Genomic DNA, 23,573 nt, shown 5'->3' with positions numbered 1-23,573 from the left:
GTTGGAGTAGCATTTTTCTGTACGAAGATGATAAAACGAAAAAAAGCCGGAAAAAGAGTTTCTCCAAGTTCAAAATAAATTTTTTACATCTTTTTCTTTTTTTTAGCGGTTAGATATTTTTCCAACTACATAGAAAAACCGAAAACATAAACTATTAACTTCCAAACAATCGACAGCTCGTACGAAAAATATGCAGCACACGGATTGAAAATCAGAAAATCATCACCGTAGTTGTAGTTGAGGAAACTATGGATGGGCACTTTAGTCATTACACTTAACTAAGCCACCGGTCTCTCTGGACGGCTCTTTCTGTCTGTGCTTAACCAAATATAATATAAAATACTAAGGTGAATAGGGAGAGGTGGCCCGACCATAGTGACACGGCAATAGCCCGTCGTGGAGGCTTTCGCTTTGAGCGAGGCCCACCTAGGGAACGTATGATAACAGCTGATAGTTTATTTTTTAGTTATTTTATATTAATTTAGAAGAGAAAGTAATAAGGCATTCAGTTCAGCCACTTAAGCCGTTACCAGACAGCCTCAGCTCTTGCTCTTGCTCTATAAATAAGGCATGGAGGGATCACTCTTCTTGATCTCTTAGCGAGGGAGTTATAGGTTCTTAGACAGCTTGTTTGTCTTTTGGTTTCTTTCCAATTTCCACCTGGTATTCATAATTCGATGCACTGAAGTCTAGGTCCTTCTATTTTGGAAGGAAGAAATCCCACGGCATCCCTCCCTCTGATCGCCCCCACCCCACCCGGAGATCACTCTACTTTCCTCCTGAGCTTAGCCGTCCCCCTCGCTTCACTTATCTGTTTCCCTCTCCGGCTGTCCGTCACTCTTTCTTTCCTCAATTGAAGACTCCGTACGTTTTTTCCGGTCTTATTGGATCATTTCCTTGACTTGTGATAGATCCATCTCTGTTAATCTGCTCTTCAATCTTCTGCTTTCAAGATTCGGAGGTAATATGTTCTCTTGATTTTCCTTTGTTGGCATTTTTTTTCTTGATTTTCTTATTTTATGTCAGTTGATAATGCTCGTATACGATGGTAAAGTTTGTTTTCTGGCTTATTTTCTGTGCTTCTGCTATTTTGTTGAGATGTAAAGAGGGAGAGTCAGGTTTCAGACTTCTCGTCTGTTTTTTCTTTACTATTTTTTTTTTCTGTTTTAGTTCTTATGTTCTTCACCTGGTTATGGTTCTAGTGGAGTTATGTCGGTTTCTTGGATATCTTCCTTTTTTCTGTTTCTTATTTTACTTTTTTGTTACTTGTTATTATCTCATATCAACATTCTGGATTCAGCGTTCTTCTTTAACAAACACACCCCCCCCCCCCCCCCAAAAAAAAAATAAAGGAATTGATTGTTCTTCTCATTGATATTGCATTTCCCGTCATAATTTTGTTGTTTTTTTAACACTCGAGCTGCTTTCGAGAAATGCTCATTTCTTCTTGGTTTCCTGTTCTTTTCTTTTATGTATATTGTTTCCCTTAGTTATCTGTAATTTTCTCTTAGTCGTTCCTGTTGTTTTGAGAAATTCACTGAAAGTTCTTTCATTTCTTATTTTCATAGTCTAATATTCGCGGAAAGTTTGAATTTTTCACCGTTGCTGACCGAAGAGTCTGTCTCTATTCTAGATTAATGGCTCTATATCAGAACGATGACCTTGAATACATGATTGATGATTACTATGATATGGCTGGTTTCGAAGATGATCCTTTTGAAGAAACTCAGCAACAGAGAAATGGTGAAGATTCAGATTTTGAAGACGATTTTGACATGGTATGTTTGGCGGATTATGGTTCTTTACAACATTAAATCATATTAACCTTACGGTGGAAATCATTAATTTTGGGCCTACGTCTTACCAGACTAATCCAAAGACTGATACTTCGGCTCTAGAGGCTCGGAATGGAAAGGATATTCAGGGAATTCCATGGGAGAGAATGAACTTTTCGAGGGATAAGTACCGTGAGATGAGGTTGAAGCAGTATAAAAACTACGAGAGCCTCTCCCACTCTCGTGAAGAGATAAAAAAGGTAAGCCTTTTTCTTGTTTTAAGTTGCAAACCTCCTCCCTCCTTTCAAATACTTACTAGGTAGATAATTAACTGGTTGGCCTTGAAGGTACTCTTTCATTTCCGGGTTCAGATGATAACCATGTTTAAAACACGAAGACTGATCTTGGCTTTGACCGCGGGTCTTTCTTTCCTTGCGTTGAGGCTTTGATAAAGCTATGAACCGTTTTGTCGTATCCATTTGAGTTTTAGGGGGTTTTATTCTGTAGCATTGACACAATGACACCTAGTTTCTTCTCTTTGATAATCCCTAAGATTTTAGCCCTCTTTTTTTTGGGCCTTGTCATTACATTTTTTTTCTTCCTTTTGTGGTCATATTTATAGGTTACCTCAATCTATGCCTCTGGCCTGATGATGGGGAAAATCATTTTTCTGTAATGTCCCTTTCTAACAGATTCTCCTCCACAGGGATGCAAGACGGTGGAGAAAGGGAGCACCTTCTATGATTTCCAATTCAACACGAGGCTCGTCAAATCTACTGTTGTGCATTTTCAGGTAGAGATTTTATCCAATCGTCACTTTTCTAAATCTTTGGTTCTCAATAATCATAACTGGTTCCTGATTATTTTCCAAGGCAAAGGCATCGCGTCATCTGTATAACCGAAATTGGTATATTTTTCCTCATGTTTCGGAAGTAGTAATTGAAGTCTGCTTTGTTAGTTGTGATTTCAAAATAACCCAACTGGTTGCTTCTCTTTATTAGTTATCACAGAGCAGCATGTTGAGATTGTATGTTCTTCAAAAGGGTAAATGCCTTAAAATATTCCCTATGGTCTTACCAAGAGATGCTAGTTTTCCTTTATTAGTTGGTTTATAAATCTATTTTAGAATTTTACACTGCACAGTCATTTATTTCATTTCTTGCTTCTTTTTTGACTTCTCTATTAATTGTTTGTTTCAAGGCATTTAGCTATTACCTTCTAACAATTTCACCAATTATCAGTGATAAGAGGTGCCATCATTTTTTTTTTTGTTTGTTTGGGGAGGGGGGGGGCATTGGGTGAAATTCCTAGTAGAATTAATATATTTATACAGCCAAAGTATCTATTTTTCTGGTTTAATTTGTTACACCAAAATATTCGTTGAGAAGCTCCCATTAGAAGAGCCATAATGAATATCCTTGTCTATTACAGGTCAGAGAAAAGGATAGAAACTCATGCAAGCTATCTCTTTATGTATATTGTTGAGACATAAATTCATGTAAATTCTGACATTAGAGATAAAATTTTATGTTCATATGTAGTTTTCTATGCGCATATCATTAGTCTTGTAGTTTTGCAGGTCCTGAATACGTATTATATTATTGCTTTATGGAAATTTAGACATGTACATGTTGCTTTATGCCCTTATTGTCGGGAAGGTATGGATTTATGGTTGGAAATCTTTCTGTTTTGACTCCGGTAGATGCTATTAATTCATCTCTGTGGATATATGCACTACTAACTTAAATGTCACAGTGTTTCAGATCAAGTTATGGTCCAGTGAGACCATTATGCTAAAATAGTCTTTTCCAGATCTTGAGTATAAATGCCTCAAGCCTCTTGCCAGTCATGTTTGTTTTCTACTCTGCATCTATGGTCACTTTACTTTTAACAGTAGTGACTGGAAGTTGGTTTTAGTTTAGCTGTGATTTCTGAATCCCTTGTTAACATGTTCTGAAGAATCCATGGGGATATCCTGTCTTTATCTGCTATCTAAAGATTAACCTTTTTAGACTCCACTAAATCATCAACGCAGGTGGTAGTGCAGTGCAAAGATTCTGTTTATGTCTGCATTCTTTAACTTAAGAATAGTGGAGAATTGGGCCACTTTCTTTGGCATACTTAGACGAAGTATAGAGAATTGAATGGATGATCGATAACCTTTTCTACAGTGCATATCCATTGAATGAGTATTATTTAAACTAAGATGTTGAGATGCCCAAGCACAAATAGGGGTGCATGAAGTTGGCTAACTGATTTGGTACGTTGTTGATGTTACTGGTATATGGTTCTCATTTACTATGTGGATACCTTGTTTTAACTGTACCTCTTACCAAATTATGTTGACAGTTTAAAAAGGAGAGACAGCAAACTTATTCAGTTGTATCCATTTGCTAAAGTTAAATGTTTGCTGTTAATGACAATACACACAAAGGACCATACTTACAATACCTTTTACTAAACCTTTCTCAAAAAAAAAAAAATGACAATACGCACAAAAACTCATGGGGGTATATAGAGAATGCTGGTCCGTTAGCTTGTTTGTTCCATTTTAATGATTAAATTTACCAATGATAGTTATGAGTTGAGAAAAATAATATATAGAAAGGTACAAAGTGTCAATGGTTATCCTTCATGGTATCATCATGAACATTGTGCTGGTTCCTCCAGATTTTTTGTGGGATCTTTCAAACATTTAGACATAATCAGTGCTGTGTATTTTTGTGATAAATGTATTTTCTGCAGTTCAAATTATTGAAATGAGTGATTAAGTGCAGGGTTACACACTGAGTTGGTTATTACTATTTTTTGTACATTACTTGATTATTTCTTAAGGCAAATTAATTGATCATTTACCCCCGCCCTTTTAGTGAAATATGCAGCGTCCCAGGAGGTTTTATTGTGAACTAGTTTAGAAGCTATGCATCCTTTAAACTGATAATAAAATTTTAGTTGACAAATCGGTCCATGAAGTCCATGTGTAGGCAATCGTGCTCTGAAATTTTTAATAAAACTGAGTGTTGTGCATTGTTGATGGATCTTATTATTCTTTCCCTGCCTTGGGTTTTGTCCAAGTCTGCATGGTAACCGGCAAGTGTGCTTGGGCTAGGTTTCTTAAATATTTCTCAAATTATTAGTTCCCCTGCTTTTGTGTCTTCTGAACAAGTGATTGTGTAAAATGAATATTACTTTTTACCTCTTCCTGGCCAAATGGTTGTTTTTAGTTTTTATGCTTCTGCTCTGATTTGTGAAATGCCAATGTTCTTATATTGTTATTGCTATCTGTTTAATGTTGCCTTTAACCCCTCCTCTGTGACATCTAGGAGGACTTTCTATGCTATCTTTATTTCAGCAATAAAAAGCAGGGTGGGAGTTCTCTCTGAGCAGCTGGCAAATGAGGCGACCCTGTCCATATGGTATGATAGGAAAATATTTGAACATTTAAGTGACCTCTCTAGAAATTCATGTACCCAAGTGCTATTGCTGCCTCGGGGTCATGAAGGGGGACGAAGCTAGTGTTCTAGTTCACTGATTACATTTTGGTGTCTGCCCTAAGTTCTCATGCGTTTTGAAGCCCAAATGATTTTTAATCATTAATCAATAAAAGCACCTTATTATGTTTCGTTGTTAATTTGTTATAGTGTTGTACCTTAGACATTTTGCATTTTTTTTTTTTTTTTTACTTGTGCTACCTTATCTGCATTATCTACTTGTTTGGATCATTGAGGAAAATTATTGAGCACCTACCTGACAGGATATAAGCACTTATGGATTGAATGTTGAGCATTGGCAATAGTGCTTTGCTTTGCATAGGAATTTATTTGTATATCATAGCTGTCAAAGACCAAAAAACATGTTTTGGGTTGATAACGCAAGTAAATCTATTTATTACATGGCTATATGCATAAAGAGCATTTCTTTGTTTGAAGTTGCACTTGGTTTATTATTAGCATTGTTCTCTGTAATGTTTGGATATTACATTATAGTGGATTTTCACTTCAGTGAGCATAGTAGAACTTTTGTCAACATTATGGGCTAATTTTCTAGATTGTGAGGCTGGATGGGAAGCCATCTTCTCTCCATTTTAAGGTTTTCTATTGGATGACTAATTTAAAAGTAAAAAAAAAAAATCAAGTTAGTTTTGTCGATGTTCCCGAGTTCTGTTTATGCTATTCATGAGTATGGGTTGTTGCTTTCAAAGTGGACCTAAACTTTCCCCTCTCTAACTTGAACTAACTGGATGTAACCTTTGTCCATCATTTCTGGATTGTGAGGCTAAATGGGAAGCCATCTTCTCTCCACTTTGAGGTTTTCTATCGGATGACTAATTTAAAACTAAAAAAAAGAATCAAGTTAGTTTTGTTGATACTCCTGAGCTCTGTTTATTCTATTCATGAGTACTGGGTTGTTGCTCTCAAAAGAGGATTCACCTTTTCCTCTCTAACTTGGAACTTTCCTTCTGATGCTTTTACTAGTTGTGGAAATAATTCTTTAAAAATAGTTCCCTACAGATTTCAATGCAGAAAAACGCAGAAAAATAATGTGGCAATACTAATAATATAAAGGAATCATTTGAAATCATTCTCCGTATCAAATTGGTTAAAACTTGTATTCTAGGACCTGCTAAAGATGAGATTAAAAAGGAAAAGGAGGCTTTGCTCATCTAGAAAGGATTGGGGATTCGAGGTTGCGTTGTTGGATTTAATGGGCATGCTAAAGAACCATGATGGCAAGGGAATGATGATGTACCTGGGAGTTATTGGATTCCCTATAGCACTTTTTTTTCCTGTTCTGTCAAGTTTTCAAGTGTCATGCTAATCCTTCTCTCCACAAAAATGTATAAAAAAATGTAATACAATGGTCTTTTCTTCTTCTCATCTGTGGAACACTTTTATCTGTAATAACTTGTGTAATAGGGCAGTAAAATTTTCTTTTTGGGCTTTTAATATATTTCTAATTTAATGTGGAGTATATAAAGTGGGCAATAATATGAAGTTTATGTTTTGAATGTCTTACTTGTATTGAATTATAATGATGGATTTGTCAACTGGGTTAATTTGTTTGTTTATTTTTTCTCTGGCCTTTGCAGCTGAGGAATCTATTGTGGGCAACATCAAAGCACGATGTGTACTTGATGCACAATTACTCTGTCATGCATTGGTCCCCCCTCCTCAAGCGGGGGAAGGAAGTACTTAATGTGGCTGGACCAATTGTGTCAACTGTGGTAGGAACGAGTATCCATTAAATCAGTTTTTTTCCCAGCCTTGCCACTTTTCATCAAACCATTTTCAAACTGACACTCAGTGCTTTCTGCAGAAACAGACAGGATCCTTAGCTCAGTCCCTCTCAAGAGTGCAAATCAGCACGATGGCTGTTAAAGACAATTTATTAGTTGCAGGTGGTTTACGAGGGGAGCTTATTTGTAAGGTACGACGATTTATCAACATGGTAATGTGTTCCAAGTCAGGGAGAGAAAAGCCTTGGTGAATGCAAGCCAACATGGACTAGTTCTAAAGAGTTCTCATTTCTTGTTCAGTATCTGAACCGCCCTGGAGTTGCCTTCTGCACAAAATTAACTAGTGATGATAGTGCAATCACCAATGCTGTGGACATCTATCGGAGTTGCAAGTAAGGATATTAATCTATTCTAGCGTTTGGAAGCATTCACTACCAGTAAAGACCTTGTCTAAACAATCTTTCTGCAGTGGCTTGACTAGACTGATGACAGCAAACAATGACGCACAAGTGAGGGTGTTTGATACCGAAAGTTTTGCTTGCCTTAACCTTTTCTCCTTCTCTTGGTCTGTAAATGTATGTACCCCGCAAATGTGTCTTGTTTTGCACTTGTTTTAGGTACAGCTTTGAATGTGTTTTTTACTTAAAAGCCAACTTCTGATTCTTGGTTTGTTTGCAGAACACTTCGGTTAGCCCTGACGGCAAGCTTTTCGCTGTTCTGGGAGACAGCGCAGATTGCTTGATTGCCGACACACAGTCGGGAAAGGTAAGTCATGTTTTCATCTGGGTCGTACTCGCTGCATTGTTCCATTGCTGTCCATCATTCATCAGCCTGATTGATAGTGTTCTGATGTTTTATCCGACGGTTCTTCTATCTGAACATTTGCACAGGTGGTTGGTAACCTCAAAGGCCACTTGGATTATTCTTTTACTTCGGCGTGGCACCCGGATGGCATGATCCTTGCCACTGGGAACCAGGACACAACATGCAGGCTCTGGGATGTGAGAAATCTTTCCAAGTCCCTGGCAGTACTTGAGGGGAGGATGGGGGCAATAAGAACTGTAAAGTTCACCTCTGATGGCCGGTTCATGTCAATGGCTGAGCCAGCTGATTTTGTTCACATATATGATGCTCGATCTGGGTATTGCAAAGCACAAGAGATAGATCTTTTTGGGGAGATTGCTGGGATGTCATTCAGCCCCGACACAGAAGCTCTGCTTGTTGGCGTAGCAGATCGAACCTATGGCAGCTTGTTGGAGTTCAACAGGCGGCGTTGCAACGCCTATCTGGATTCTATCTATTAGCCTGCTTCAGTAGAGCTTGTGGTATTGGCGTTGATGCCAAGTGAAAACTGCTCGGAAGAGAGGTGGATGGTGGATGTACATAGTTGGCTTGAAGTATGTGTTGGTGAAGGTGCCGGTCTACGCTAATGGATTGCTTCTCTAGATTTGGATTGTGGATTCAGAGCTGTTTTGTTCTCTCGTTCAAACACTAGAAAAGGCCAGAAAGCTTTGATTGACTATTTTGTAGAGGATTGCTTTTTCTTACTCGCTATTTTGTAAATGCTGCTTCTGCACAAGCGAGTTATTAGGAGAAAAAAGTTGTCTATGTAAAGCTATTTTTGAGAATATTAGTTGTAATTCCTGTTAAACTTGTTTCTCATACTATATTTTGTCGAGTGCAAAATTTGGGGAAAGCAAATCATAGTACAAACAAATTTTGCAATAGCTGTTTATGTGAAAGTCCTGCTCGAATTCTCTTTCTTTATTTATTTGATGGGTCTTGTTCGATTGCAATTCGATTAAATTTCAAGACACCCAAATTTGGTTATGATTTGAAAAAAAGAATAAAATTACTAATACAAATTGTAAATGAAGAGTTAGTTACATTGAGCTGGAGAGTTGGTTGCAATAACTAACATCTCCCTATATATATGGTTGTATGTCTAAGATGGAACACACAAATTGTAAAAGGAAAGAAAGGAAAGTCTTTCTCTCAAATTTTCTCGTTTTTATTTCTGTTATGGTATCAGAGCTCCGGTTCCTTCAATCTTCGCACAACCTTCTCAGTCTGCAATCCTCGATCCTTCTTGATCCCTGTTTGTGGAGCAGATCTCTGAGCATTTCACAGAGATCTCTTTACTTCCATTTGTCAAAGCTCGTCCCTGTTCTTTGCTGAAACCAAGAAGGGAGCTCGTCCCCTGTTCTTCGTTGAAAGTCTCAGTCTGCAATCCGCTTCGATCGGTTTTCTTTTCGATCAAGAACGGGGCAAGCTACAAGATTCTCATCCGCCGCATCAAGATCACCTCCAAGATCTTCTGGCGATGAGCTGAAGCAGATCCAAGACGGATATTTTCTTCATCCAATAGCTCAGCACATGCCTTGTAGTAGCAGAGATATAACACATTCTATCGATCTCATATCAGAAGAGCTGATCAAATGGTTCTGTTCTGAGGACAGCCTCTGCTATTGACCTGAGGATCCTGTGCTTCATCCAAACAACTTTACCAGTGCCGAAACCACCACATCCAAGTCAGCCTTACAGAGCAAAGATTGTTGTGAAGTGCATGGCTGTAAACAATTTCTATTCTGGTGAGGGATCAGACTCCACAAACTGAGAGCTGCATTTCAAAATTTCAGAACCAGACTGTCTGAGAACTGCATTTCAGAACCGGTCATCAACTACCACTCTTTTCTTGTTGTCTGTATTGTTTGCTCAAGCTTTTCTTGCTGTTTATATTATCTGTGGCAGGGGAACCCGAAATTTCCAGATTTGTTTCTCCCTTACCTGAAGTCAGTACAATGGCATTCAGTTCTGGAAATCAGAAGAAGTCAAGTGTTACCTGCAGTCATTGCGGTAAAAAGGGTCATTTAAAGGATAAATGCTATAGGATAACAGGTTTTCCTCCCAATTTCAAATTTACTAAAGAAAAATCTGCAACTAGTGGTACACATTCTGCTAATAATGTGACTCAGGGCACTGGCATTCTGTCAAATGTTTCTGAGACATCACCAGCATTGTCACTCACTCCTAAACAGACAAAAAAGTTGTTGACTCTTCTCAATGGTTGACTCTCATAGCAGCCCCATTTCTCAATCAGAACCTCTAACCAATACTCCCTTTGCAGGTATATTGGATCGTACACATTCTGTTATCTCTCATTGCTCTTCATCTCAATCATCTTCCACTGATATATGGATTGTAGACATAGGAGCCACAGACCATATTGCTAATTCTCTCAAATACTTTGATTCTTACACCACTATTCACGATTTGTTTGTCACTCTGCCAAATGGAACTAAAGTTCAAGCCACACACATTGGAACAGTTCCTCTGGCTTCTGCTATTATTCTGAATGATGTGCTATTTGTCCCTTCTTTTTCATTCAACCTTATTTCAGTCCAAAAACTTGCCAAGGATTATAATTCTTCTATTATTTTCACTGCTGATTCCTGCGTTTTACAGGATCAATCTTCAAGGATAATGATTGGTCTTGCTAAAGCAAAATCTGGCCTCTATTTTCTTCAACCATCATTCAAGTCTGGACATCGTTTGTTTTTCTGTTTCAACACTTCTGCTACTACACAATCTACTACTCCTTTTTCTCTTTGGCATTTCAGGCTAGGGCATAGTTCTAAAGATGTAATAAATAAGATACATCAATGTAATAATGATGTCTGCCCTGCTGAATTTGTAAACTGCCATATTTGTCCTCTTGCTAAGCAAAGAAGGCTTCCATTTCCCCTTCATGTCAAAAACACTGTCTTTTCTTTTGAACTCATTCATATGGATATATGGGGACCATATTCTACTGCAGCCATTGATGGTTATCACTATTTCTTTACTATTGTTGATGACTTCACTAGATTTACTTGGGTTTTCTTAATGAGAGCAAAGTTTGATGCTATTTCCATTATTCCAATGTTTTACAATATGGTTAGTACTCAGTTTAATTGCTCTATCAAACAAATTCGTACAGATAAGGGACCCGAGTTCAATCTCTATGAATTCTATTCTTCTAAGGGTATTGTGCACCAATTGTCCTGTGTTGCTACCCCACAACAAAATGCTGTTGTTGAATGTAAACATCAACATTTATTGGTTATTACCATGTCCTTAATGTTTCAAAGTTTATGGCTTATTTCAGAGTTTATGGCCATTATGTTTTGCTAGCACCTTACAACATAATAGAAAGAAGTTCCATCCAAGAGCCATAAAATGTGTCTTTGTGGGATATCCCAATGGGGTGAAGGGGTACAAACTCTATAGTCTTGATGATCATCCTATTTTCATCTCTATGGATATAATATTTTTTGAACCTAAATTCCCCTTCTCTTCATCCTCTGCTACATCTTCTATACATAGTCGTGATGCACAATCCTCCTTATTTGACTTCTTTGCTATTCATCCTTTACCACAACCTCAAATTATTGCTGACAATGCTTCTTCCCCATCAGCTTCTGTTCCTTCCAATCCTTACTCATCCACTCCTGTGTTTGATAATCCTCCTACTTTTCCTGTTAATGCACATCCCCCTATTGCTTCTCATTTATAGCCAAAGGTTTGTTCTGATCCTATGCCTCTAAGAAGGAGTACAAGAGTAACTAAACCACCACAGTACTTAGCCGTGTACCATCATGACTTACCTGCTAAATCATCCCATCTGTCTACAGCACATCCTATTCAGAATTTCCTCTCAACATCCCAACTTTCAGATTCTCATTCTGCTTTTACTACTGCTTTCTCTTCTTGATGAACCAAAATCCTATTTTCAAGCTAAGGATCACAGCCATTGGCAAGAAGCCATGCGAGCCGAATTGCTTGCCTTGGAAGAGAATAACACTTGGTCAGTTGTTCCCTTACCTCTAGACCAGCATGCAGTGGGTTGTAAATGGGTATACAAGGTGAAGTTAAAATCTGATGGAAGCATAGAAAGACATAAAGCTAGATTAGTGGCTAAAGGTTATAGCCAACAAGAAGGATTTGATTATCAGGAGACTTTTAGCCCTGTTGCAAAACAAACTACTGTGAGAGTATTCCTTGCTCTAGCAGTTCATTTTGGTTGGTATCTAGCTCAACTTGATATTAACAATGCTTTCTTATATGGTGATTTGAAGGAAAAATGTTTATATGGACTTTCTTTTGGGCTATGTAGTTGATAAACCCCCTCACTGTCCAACATGGTTCAGATTGGTGTGCAAATTAAATAAATCATTGTATGGTCTTAAATAGGCATCAAGACAATGGAACACTAAATTTTCTGCAGCATTGTTTGAGTATGGTTTTGTTCAATCAAAAGCTGATTACTCATTGTTTACAAGATCCACTACTGAAGGATTTATTACACTGTTAGTTTATGTTGATGACATTGCTATAGCTAGTAACTCCACTGCACTCATTGCTGATCTCAAAATGTTCCTTAGCTCCAAGTTTAAACTTAAGGATTTGGGTTCATTGAAGTACTTCTTAGGTCTTGAAGTTGCAAGATCTGACAAGGGAATTGTAGTTTGCCAAAGAAAATATGTGTTGGATCTGTTGAATGACCATGGGAAATTAGGCTGCAAACATGTCTCTACTCCCATTGATCCTAATCATAAGATGGCCAAGGATAGTGGAACCCTTCTTACTGATGCTTCATATTACAGACAGTTGGTTGGGAAGTTGATTTATGTCACTTTCACTCGTCCCGACACCTCTTATGCTGTGCAGATTTTATCTCAATACATGGATAAACCTACTGATCTTCATTTACAAGTTGCACATCGTGTATTGAGATACTTGAAATCTTCCCCTGGAGCTGCCATGTTCTTCTCCGCAGATTCTTCTACACAATTGAGGGCTTTCTCAGGCAGTGACTAGGCTGGTTGCCCAGATACAAGGAGATCCGTTTCTGGCTTCTGTATTTTCTTGGGTGATTCTTTGATCACATGGAAGTCTAAGAAGCAGAATTTGGTGGCACGAAGTTCAACTAAGATGGAGTATCGCGCTATTGCAGCCACCACTTGTGAATTGACGTGGCTCTCTTCTTTGCTCATTGACTTTCGCATTACAGTTTCATTACCTATCTCGTTACATTGTGATAATCATTCTGCGATCTATCTTTCTCGTAATCCTATGTTTCATGAGCGGAGTAAACACATTGAGGTAGATTGTCATTTTGTCCAGGATCAAGTTCAGAATGGTTTCTTGCATTTACTGCATTTGTCATCTTCTGATCAGGTGGCGGATGTATTCACCAAGGCTTTGCAACCCTCACATTTTCAACGCTTAATAAGCAAGATGAACATGCTCAATATCCATATTCATCTTGAGGGGGGATAAAACAAATTGTAAATGAAGAGTTTGTTACATCTGAGCTGGAGAGTTGGTTGCAATAACTAACATCTCCCTATATATATATGGTTGTATGTCTAAGATGGAACACACACAAATTGTAAAAGGAAAGAATGAAAAGTCTTTCTCTCAAATTTTCTATTTCTGTTAATTACCATTAACTGAAAGGAGAAATGAAAGCCAAACCAACAACAAAATAAAACCAAAACCAGAATGATTCGAATTAGAATGCAAAAAAGGACTTGCATGATGTGATGTTAATTTGAAGTGACAGCATTTCTAGAGGGAACTACAAGGAAGCAAAACTTTTGTAAATTGTGGGATTACTACAGTTCATCTCTTTTATCATTAATCGAGAGCATAATAACATCATCAGTGGTTGGATTCCCAAGCGAAGCAAGCCAATTAGATAAGTAGATAATAGTTCAAGATGAATAAAAAAACAAAAATAACAATACCTATAAAAAGAGTAAAAACAGAAAACAAACATAAAGCAAATAAAATACCTGCTTGCAAATAATAGCATTAGTATGGACAACCCTGCAAATTGAAGCTCCATGGCAGATATCATCTCACAATATATTCTTTAATTACCTAAACAATGAGACAAATTCTAATTGGTTCAAACTGACAATAAGGGAAGCAAGGGTGGAATCCCTGCTTTAATTTTTGAAATAAAAGAGAAATACTTGCACATTTGTTTCTTACAAGCTTGCAACTTGATTGGTTTAAGCTTGGAAGGCAATACAAATCTTGAGATTTTGCCCCCTTCCCGATTTCTTATACTACCTAAGATCTTTGAAAATGATTCTTGACAGAGGACACAAAATTTTATTATCGCACATGTCAGTTAAACAAAGTTGAGTTGTGTCGGTTAAACAGCTGGAAGCTTGCCAGCTGTACTCTTCCAGCTGTGCTCCTAGCTAGTTGTAACTCAGTTATTTACCTTGTATAAATTCCCCTTTATATTGAATAAACCACATTTGTTCTTTTCACTTTTATGGTAACAAAGCCTCGTCGACCCTGTCTCTCTGCTACTCGCATGGCGACTGAAAGTGACCCTTCCTCTCCTTATTTCTTGCATCCGTCGGATAATCCAAGAGCGGTTCTCGTTTCGAGTCCTCTCACCGACGAGAACTATTTGACGTGGCGGCGAGCAATGCGCAATGCTCTGCAAGTGAAGAACAACTACACTTTTGTTGATGGTTCGTTGCCAAGACCAGAGGATTCTGAGAAGGAGCAAGCTTGGGTGAAGTGTAATTCCATGGTGATCTCTTGGATCTTAGATTCTTTGGCAAGAGATCTCCATGAAAGTATTGTTTACATCGAAACTGTGCAAGAAATTTGGAATGATCTTGAAGATCGTTTCTCTCAGAGCAATGCACCACACATACACCAACTGAAGTGGGACATTGCTCTGTTACAACAAGCCGGACAATTGGTTGCAGCCTACTTCATGAAGCTGAAGGGGCTCTGGAACGAACTCGCAGTTTTATCGTTGGTACCTATGTGCACATGTGGTACTGCAAAGGAGTTTGTAGTTGAGCGTGAACAAGAGCGGCTTCATCAGTTCCTCAGGGACTGAACGAGAGCTTCAATACCATCCAGACTAAAATTCTCAGTTTAGATCCGCTGCCTGGAATCAATAAAGCCTACAATCTTGTTGTTCAAGAGGAACAACATCAATCTCTTGTTGGTGTGCAATCGATTCACGCCACAGATGCAACGGCCTTGAATGTTGTGACAAAACCAAACACAAATTCAGGGGAACCATCATGGAGATCAAAGCTCAAATGTGACTATTGCAAGAAAGGTGGACACACAAAGGATTGTTGTTACGAGCTACATGGATACCCTGTTAACTAGGAAAGGGGGTGCAATTCACGATCCAAGAAATCCGGTGACACTCGACTACAGCACAGACATCCGTTGAGACAGAAGAAGTTAAGCAATCTCTTTCTGATAATGCATCTCTGATCATCGGACTAACGTATGAATAATACCAGAAGCTGATCAACATTCTTGGACTCGAGAAGACCTCATAAAAAAATCCTATGACTTCATCTAACTTTGCTGGTATGATCACTAAATCTTCATCCCATGCATCATCCTGGATTCTAGATACAGGTGCATTAGATCATATGACACCATATCCTGATCATATGATTCCGCTGAAATCATCTCGTCCTGTGAAATTATCGGACAACACAGTCTTGCCAGTTACTCATCACGAATCAATATCTCTTACACCTTCCCTCACCATTGATAAAGTGCTATTCATCCCACTATTTCAATGCAATCTCTTATCTGTGAGCAAATTGACCTCACAACTTCACTGTTGTGTTATATTTCTTCTAGAATTTTGCATATTGTAGGACCTAGTCTCGAACAAAGTGATTGGAGTGGGTAGAATGCACAATGGAATTTATCACCTACATACCTCCAAATCCATGCCAACCTCCCCAGTGTCGACAGCTGATGCTGATTCTTTGACTTCACCTACCATAAATAATTGCACTACTGTTGATTACCAAATGTAGCACAGACGGTTAGGACATGCATTCTCCAACTGAATTACTTCATTGTTTGGTTGCTCCCATGCTAAAGATCATTGTTGTGAAGCTTGTCACCGAGCAAAATTCACTCGACTCCCCTTTCATCTCAACACCTCCAGGATTGTTGCATCTTTTGATTTACTGCATTGTGACATTTGGGGTGGGTACCGAACCCCATCCATTACTGGTGCTCATTTTTTCTTAACCATTGTAGATGACCATTCTCGGTGGACCTAGGTGTATTTGATGAAAAATAAATCAGAGACGTTTTCTCTTTTGACTGGTTTTTTTCCTATGGTAAAAAATCAATTTGGAACCTCAGTTAAGGTTATTCGTTCTTATAATGAGTCCAAATTCACATTTGGACAATGATGGAGTTTTATATGACAAACGACATTATTCATCAGCGTTCAGGTGTTGACACTCCTCAACAAAATGGAATTGTTGAGCGAAAGCATCGACATGTCCTAGAAGTGGCACGGGCTCTTTGGTTTCAAGCATCATTGCCCTTGTGTTTTTGGGGTGAATGTGTTCTAAAAGCTGCCTATCTCATCAACTATACACCCACATCCACACTGAATCAACGCACACCTTATGAGACTCTATTTCACAAAGCCCCTTCATATGATCATATCCGTGTTTTTGGATGCTTGAGCTTTACTAGAGTCGGTCCAAAACCACATGACAAGTTTGCTACAAAGGCACAAAGATGCATCTTTGTTGGTTATCCTTTTGCGCAAAAGGCTTACTGTTTGTATGATCTTGACACACATCAAATATTCGTCTCACGAGATGTCACATTCCATGAATCTATCTTCCCTTTCGCCACCATCACAGATCAGAATAGTCTAGTACAATTTCCAGTTGTGCCATTACCTAGACGAGCCGATGACCAATTCCAACATGGAATCCTCAATAGCACCAGCACTCACTTCCAATCCTGCCTCTGTCATTAATCAACCTGCTGAACCCAGGCCAACGCGTGCTCGACACACGCCCTCTCATCTTCAAGACTACGTCTGCTCTCTACCTGCTTCCTTACATTTTGCTTTCTACACTACTTGAGCCCCAGTATTACCATCAAGCTGCCAAGGACCCAAAATGGCAGCAAGCTATGGCGGATGAAATAGATGCTTTGGTACGGAACAATACTTGGAGTATAGTGGATTTACCCCTAGGAAAGCATGCCATTGGCTCAAAATGGGTGTACAAAGTCAAATTTAAAGCACATGATTCTATTGAGCGGTATAAAGCCCGCCTTGTAGCAAAGGGTTACAACCAAGTTGAAGGGTTAGACTACCATGACACTTATGCTCCTGCAGCCGAGCTAGTCACTGTACAGGCTCTTATTGCCGTTGCCACAACAAAACATTGGGATTTGCATCGATTAGATGTAAATAATTCTTTCTTTCATGGTGATTTTCATGAAGATGTTTACATGACTATTCCTTAAGGGTTTGAATAAGGTCAACCTAATAAGGTTTGCAAACTACATAAATCACTATATGGGCTCATACAAGCTTCCTGAATGTGATTTGAGAAGTTCACCATCACCTTGAAGCAGTATGGTTTTCAACAATCTCTCAATGATTATTCTCTCTTCACTCTTCATCGTGATGGGCATTTCACTGGTGTACTTATGTATGTGAATGACCTCATTATTACTGGTGACTATTCATCATGTATTAAAGGCCTCAAGAACTATCTTCAGTCATGCTTCCCTCTTAAAGATCTTGGTCCACTAACTTACTTTCTAGGTATTGAAGTCATCACTACTCAATAGGGTAGTTTTCTTTGCCAACAAAAATACATACATGACGTTCTTTAAGAAACTAACATACTGGAGTGCCGGCCCAGTCATATTCCAATGGAGCAACCGAAACATTTCCATGATGACAGCAGCCCATTACTTCCAGATCCAGCTCAATATCGACATCTGGTTGGCCGCCCATTTTATCTTATAGTCACACGACCAGATTTATGCTATTCAGTGAACATCCTAAGTCAGTTCATGCATCAGTCACGACAAGAACACATGGATGCTGCCATGAAAATTGTTCGCTATCTTTGGGCTACTGCCAACCTAGGGCTCTTTTTCTCATCTACCAATGATCTATGCCTTATTGGATATAGTGATTCGGATTGGGCAAGCTGTCCCATCACTCGGCGCTCCACCACAGGTTATATTACCATGCTTGGTACATCTGCTATATCCTGGAAAACTAAGAAACAACATACAGTCTCTCGTTCTTCACCTAAGGCTGAATACCGAGCTATGGCATCCACAACAACTGAGTTAATATGGTTAAAGCGCATTTTACAAAAACTTACAGTTCCATTTGATCAGTCCATCGAGCTAAACTGTCATTTTGTCTGTGAGTAAATCATCAACAACACTATTCACACTTCCCATTTGCAAAACACACAATAGCCTGTTGATTTATTCACAAAGGCACTTGGCACTGATCAATTTCATTTCCTAAGAAGCAAGTTGGGCATCTAGTCTTTTCCTGCTCCAACTTGAGGGGGCGTATTGTCGCACATGTCAATTAAACAATGTTGAGCTGTGTCGGTTAAACAGCTGGAAGCTTGCCAGCTGTACTCTCCCAGCTGTGCTCCTAGCCAGCTGTAATTCAATTATTTACCTTGTACAAATTCCCCTGCATATTGAATAAGCCGCAGTTGTTCCTTTCATTTTAAAATTTTCTCCCTTGTTGTTGCCTCCATTATTCTCTCTATGAAACTGTAAGATGGGTATTTCACAACACAAATGTCAAGTCAGTAAAAAAGTTGAAACATGTTATTGAATTGTTTCGGTTTTGAGAAGCAAAAATAAGTCGGTTTTGTTTTAAGAAATCATAATATAAAGCTCAAGATGACAAAATCCCTTTTGAACTGAACAAAATTAGCAAAGGGTAATGGTGTCGTACTAATACTATAGATATAATTTTAATTCAATTGATATTGAACAGAGTATAGGTTTGTCTACCTTTCTTTACTTTTTTTTCTTCAAACCAAATACAGAGGTTCAATTCAATTCATTTTGTTTAAATTAGTAATATGAGTTAAACAGATACAAAGTCGTTAACTACTTTTTTTGACTCGAAACCTTTGAGATCCATACTGCCATACTCATCAAGTGAACAAAAAGTTTTCAAGATATACACTTCTTTAGTGATAAATTCTTACATCGATGAAGGACTTTAACTTACCTTATAAATTTTTATAAGTTTGTATAAAATTGAGAAACAACTTATCACAATTCAAAAAATACTGAATAAGTGAAGATTTAGGACAATAAATTCATAAAACCTATAAAAAATTATAAGACGAACAAATCATAAATTTCCCAATTTTTATTTTCTTTTTCTTTCGGCTCAAAATACGGTAGACTCGAAGGCTATGCTACGTGGTTAATTTGGTTTCATTTCTTGAAAGAACACCCTTCTAGCATAATACTTACTTCCCACCACACATTACTGCAACTATTACAAATACTCAGTCGCCATTTGATGGAAAGTTCTCTCTATACTTGTACGGCCTCGGGCTTGAGAGTGCTGAGTGGTAGCCGTCTCATTTCACTCATAAATCTTTTCCTGTAAGAAATTGTCGCAACTCGCAATATAATAATATTATTATTCCTCCATCACTAAAGCGGTTTGCTTGCAAATGTTTCCATAATTTGATGATTCTTAGAAGGGGTGGCACATTTTGTTAGCGGTATGGTTTTATGGTCTGGTTCGTGCATGGATAATCTGCATATAGAAGCTTGTCCAAACTGATCGGCCGGTAAGGCAATGGATTTAATTTCCAGCTGGCCGATCGAGACCACTTGATCGAAGGCCTTAATTTCTCACGATACTTGGGTATGCATGGATTGCCAGAAATTAATTGATTTTCCAACAACTGAAAGTTCAATCCTACTAAACTTATGTGAAGAAGGTTCAAATGGGTTTTTGGACAATTACTCGAGTGCTGCTGTGAATTATATATATTACTCTAAATAATCAACTTCCACATCGCCCCATCCCAGTGAGACAGCCAGCAAGATATGCTGATGGACGATACCCCCAACTGGTTCTGTTAAACTGAGTGTTGATGCTGGATCTTCTTCTCAGTTGTCAGGCCGAGATCATCATAATGGAAGCAATCTATCAAATAAATAAATAAATAAATAATGGAAGCTATGTCTGTAATTGTGTTGCTTTTGAAGCTGAAGCACTCACTGACCATGTTTCATGTTTGGGTGCCTGCGCTTAGCGCAATGGAAATGGGTGTTTTATCTCTTTTGGTGCAACTTGGAAGGCGATCCTCTCTTGTGGAGGTCTGAATCAAGTAGGCACAGCATTGTAAGCACATTCGATGAGTATTTAGAAATTGTTTTGACGCTTGTCACTTAAAATACCTCCAGCCTATCCTTAAAAAAGATCAAGAACAACATTTGATGGCAGTTGTTGTTAAGTGGCTTACTATGTTGTGCCTATTAGATCTGATCCTTTCTTATGCGTATTCGACAATGCAGCTGCTTTTTGTTTTCAAACAAAAACATTTTGCTACTGTGGTGCAGTTGTTTTTATTTTCAAAAATTGTCCAACACTCCCTTTAATTGTTAAGGTTCCTGTTGGTGGAAGGGGTGATCATGGGCTGGGCCAGGCCTGGGCTTAGGTTGCTTTGCACCCATGATAAGAATTATAACCCCCAGCCAGCTTGGGATTATCCAATTATAATTCAGCTCTCCCTACACTCTCTGGAACGGCTGTCCTCTGATTTTCAGATCCTTGACCTTGAGTGCCCCAATGCGTTTAAGCACAAGTGATGAGTCAAGCTAACTTTAGATTGCTTTAGGGTGAGTTTTCAGTGTTCCTCCATCCTTATACAAACTACAAGAGAGTTTTTGAGATCCAAGGAAATCCTTGAAAATAGAGAAAGGAAAAATAACCGTTCAATTGAATCAATCCAAATGAAATAAAGAGGGGAAGGAAACAAGAAAAGAAGGGGATCGTCAAGTTATTTTGTAACATGTTTTAGCATAGGCCCAACTCCCAAGGTGTCTATTGTGGGTACTTACCAGAAAAGGTGTTCATTGTGGGGTTACCCGTTAGCATTCCTTGGTTTTCTTTTAATTTTCAAAAGGTTTAATAGAATAATAGCCCAGAAAAAAAAGAAAAAAAAATTACAGAAATCTTAATTTATTTTCTTTGTGAGTTTCTCTTCTTTTCCTTCACGCTTCTCTTTAATGCAAAACTGAAAGAAATTGACTGAGTTTTGAATACAGAATCGCCAGTTAACCGGTCTGGGGACGGGGATTTTCATGATTTTCCCACTTAGGCAGATATTCAGAACATCAAAACCCATCATCCTGCCTAAGAGAGAGAGAGTTCATGCCAAAAAGCAACATGATCGATCAGATATCTTTGGACCATTTCAATTTTCAATTTTCAAACGCTTGAAAACATGGATATCGGGAGAGCTCGCATCCTCTACACCCATGTTGCAGAAAAATTTCTACAACTGCAAGTGAATTTATGCCACGTCATTCTTGCTTACAACCATTAAACTTAACGGAATCAAGGCCCTTAACCGACGTCTACACTCTAAAATATTTGAAATACCTAAAATCCCGCCTCTCAAATCTCTCCCCTATTTAGTTTCACCCCTCCCCGGCCTCTCCCTCTCGAGCACAAAGTCCTCCCTCTCCAACCTTCTTAGATTTCTGCAGCCTTGTGAAGGTCTGCGGCTGCAACCGTGGAGCGTCGCATATAAGGCTGTGTTTGATTTGAAGGAAAAAGCAGAGAAAGGCAGGAAAACCTTTACAAATCAAACTTAGCATTAAGATCATGAAATCTTTAATTCATTCCTCTTTAATACTGTTGCACTCAATAAGAAAACAAAGATAACCCAGAAGCAGAAACAAGGCTCGATTGTTCTCATTCTTTAGAGAAACTAAGTACCCAAAAAACACGAGTCACCTAAGTCAAATAACACCAATCATCTTATTCCTACACCTTTGAACGCACTAAAACCCAAGAGCGGGACGTGGACTGTTTGGTTGCTGAACGCACTAAAACCCGTAAATGTAAATCCATTGTTACCGAAGGTTTCTGGATGTGAGAGACTAATGAGAGACCAGTTTGAGGCGACTGGTCTAGTTTGGATACTGGACTGGAGTACGAGGCAAGAAAGATTTTCTCAAGGATTGGATTGACTCTTAGGTTTTCAATTCATCGCAGTGTCAATAGAAGAGAGTGGATGAGTGAATTCAGGTGGGTTAAGCATAGAGATTAGGTGTTCTTAAATCTTGTTTTTCAAATGGCTTAATCTTCAACTTTTGTTTTTAACAATTAATGATGCCGTCAAATCTCATTGTTTTGTTTTTGGGTGAGAAAACTAGACACTCAGTTAAACGAACGAGTCATGTCCGGTTTTTACATTTATGATCATGTCTTATGATGAGTGTTTGCAGCGGTAGATCTTCACGGTTGCAGTGTTCTGAGAGGCAGAGGCGATTGGAGAGAGAGAGGAGTTCGAGGGGAGACTGGAGAGATTTGAAACTTGAGAAGCGGGATTTTTTTTAATCCAAACGTCCGTTAATGGTCTTTGACTCCATTAAGTTTAATGGTCGTAAGCAAGAATGATGTGGCATAAATTCATTTGCAGTTGTAAAAATTTTTCTACAACATGGATGCAGAGGATGTGAGCTCAATGCAAGATATATATCAAGTAATGGATCTACAGACCATTTAATATTCCTTCTTCCCAAGACCGAGCAGGAAAAATGCCTCTAAACCTGATAATTTATTTCTCTTTTTGTGGGAAAATTTCACTTTAATGCCCCGAAATTTGGGGTAATGTCAAGTTAGATCTGAAACACATTCTCGCCTAGTTATTTCTTTGTTTTTAATTATTGTTTCCCTCTATCATATTTCATGTTTTTCCTCTATTTTTCTTTGAAAATAACCGGTTCAATCTCAAGGTAGAAGACAGCGAATAATGTTTTCTTTTGAAGGGTACTTTTGACATTTTCAACAGATAACTGACGGTCGTTTAACGGCAGGGACCAATTTGACACTTTTTGAAAGTTTAGGTACTGCAATGACATGTTTGAAAGTTCAGGTACTAACTCGACACTACCCCCAAAGTTTAGGGTACTAAAGTGGAATTTTCCCTTTTTCTTGTATTAATCACTACCTGACACTAGAGGTGTCAATTGGACTGAATTTGGTCCAATCCGGTCCAGCCCAATGTGAGTCCATTACAAATGGACCTGGTCCAATCCAGTCCAATGAATATTTTGGACCATTTTGAACTGGTCCAAAGATTGTTCAATCTGTTCAAATTCTTGTAAATTTAGATTGGTTTCAACTCAAACCTGGTCCATTGACACCTATGTTCTTATTTTTTATAAGTGGACCAGATATTGACTCAATCTAATATAAATTCATTATGGATGAATCAGGTCCAATCCAATATGTCATATTAGTCTGTCCAATCCATCAAAATTCAATGTTTTATTGGTCCATCCAATTAGTCCAAATGGATTTTGATTTGGACGGAATCCAACCCCAAACCGATCCATTGACACCCCTACTTGGCACTCCCATAGGGGTCGTTATACTCTTTTAAGTGAACAGTACAATATCATGTCGACAACTCTTTTTTTACAGAGATGATAAT

General features: G+C 38.4%; 2 protein-coding genes and 1 pseudogene across 5 annotated transcripts; all 3 read left to right on the top strand.

Annotated features, from left to right (window-relative positions):
* Positions 1-589: 589 nt before the first annotated feature.
* On the top strand, positions 590-8,753 carry LOC104600116 (putative WD repeat-containing protein C2A9.03). Of its 4 annotated transcripts, XM_088887393.1 has the most exons (11): positions 591-961; positions 1,634-1,778; positions 1,868-2,035; positions 2,482-2,568; positions 5,099-5,191; positions 6,865-6,999; positions 7,092-7,202; positions 7,312-7,403; positions 7,481-7,586; positions 7,690-7,776; positions 7,902-8,753. In XM_088887393.1, the coding sequence occupies exons 5-11, from the start codon at positions 5,189-5,191 to the stop codon at positions 8,313-8,315; spliced, it is 948 nt and encodes a 315-aa protein (XP_088743519.1). In that variant the 5' UTR covers positions 591-961; positions 1,634-1,778; positions 1,868-2,035; positions 2,482-2,568; positions 5,099-5,188; the 3' UTR covers positions 8,316-8,753. The 4 variants fall into 4 exon arrangements, with proteins under 4 accessions (XP_010261260.1, XP_088743519.1, XP_010261261.1 ...); XM_010262958.3 differs by lacking the exon at positions 5,099-5,191 and having other exon boundaries at positions 590-961; XM_010262959.3 differs by lacking the exon at positions 5,099-5,191 and having other exon boundaries at positions 831-961; positions 1,569-1,778.
* Positions 8,754-14,386: 5,633 nt separating this feature from the next.
* LOC109114872 (uncharacterized) lies at positions 14,387-14,929 on the top strand. Its single transcript, XM_019198223.1, has one exon. It carries the CDS (start codon positions 14,387-14,389, stop codon positions 14,927-14,929), a length of 543 nt encoding a protein of 180 aa, XP_019053768.1.
* A 2,837-nt stretch (positions 14,930-17,766) lies between these two features.
* On the top strand, positions 17,767-18,282 carry LOC109114873 (secreted RxLR effector protein 161 pseudogene; annotated as a pseudogene).
* The last annotated feature ends 5,291 nt before the right edge of the window (positions 18,283-23,573 follow it).

The sequence above is a fragment of the Nelumbo nucifera genome, chromosome 5, assembly GCF_055504915.1.
Source record: "Nelumbo nucifera cultivar China Antique chromosome 5, China Antique-T2T, whole genome shotgun sequence".
Lineage (NCBI taxonomy): Eukaryota > Viridiplantae > Streptophyta > Magnoliopsida > Proteales > Nelumbonaceae > Nelumbo > Nelumbo nucifera.
The sequence above is the reverse complement of the archived record's forward strand: the minus strand, read 5'-3'. Positions and strand labels throughout refer to the sequence as shown.

Bases quoted from the DNA above. Each gene is read 5' to 3' on its own strand.
- LOC104600116 (XM_010262958.3), top strand. From the start codon at position 1,638: ATGGCTCTATATCAGAACGATGACCTTGAATACATGATTGATGATTAC. The intron at 1,779-1,867 runs GTATGTTTGGCG...ACGTCTTACCAG, and splicing joins TTGAAGACGATTTTGACATG to ACTAATCCAAAGACTGATAC. The intron at 7,404-7,480 runs GTAAGGATATTA...ATCTTTCTGCAG, and splicing joins GACATCTATCGGAGTTGCAA to TGGCTTGACTAGACTGATGA.
- LOC109114872 (XM_019198223.1), top strand. From the start codon at position 14,387: ATGGCGACTGAAAGTGACCCTTCCTCTCCTTATTTCTTGCATCCGTCG.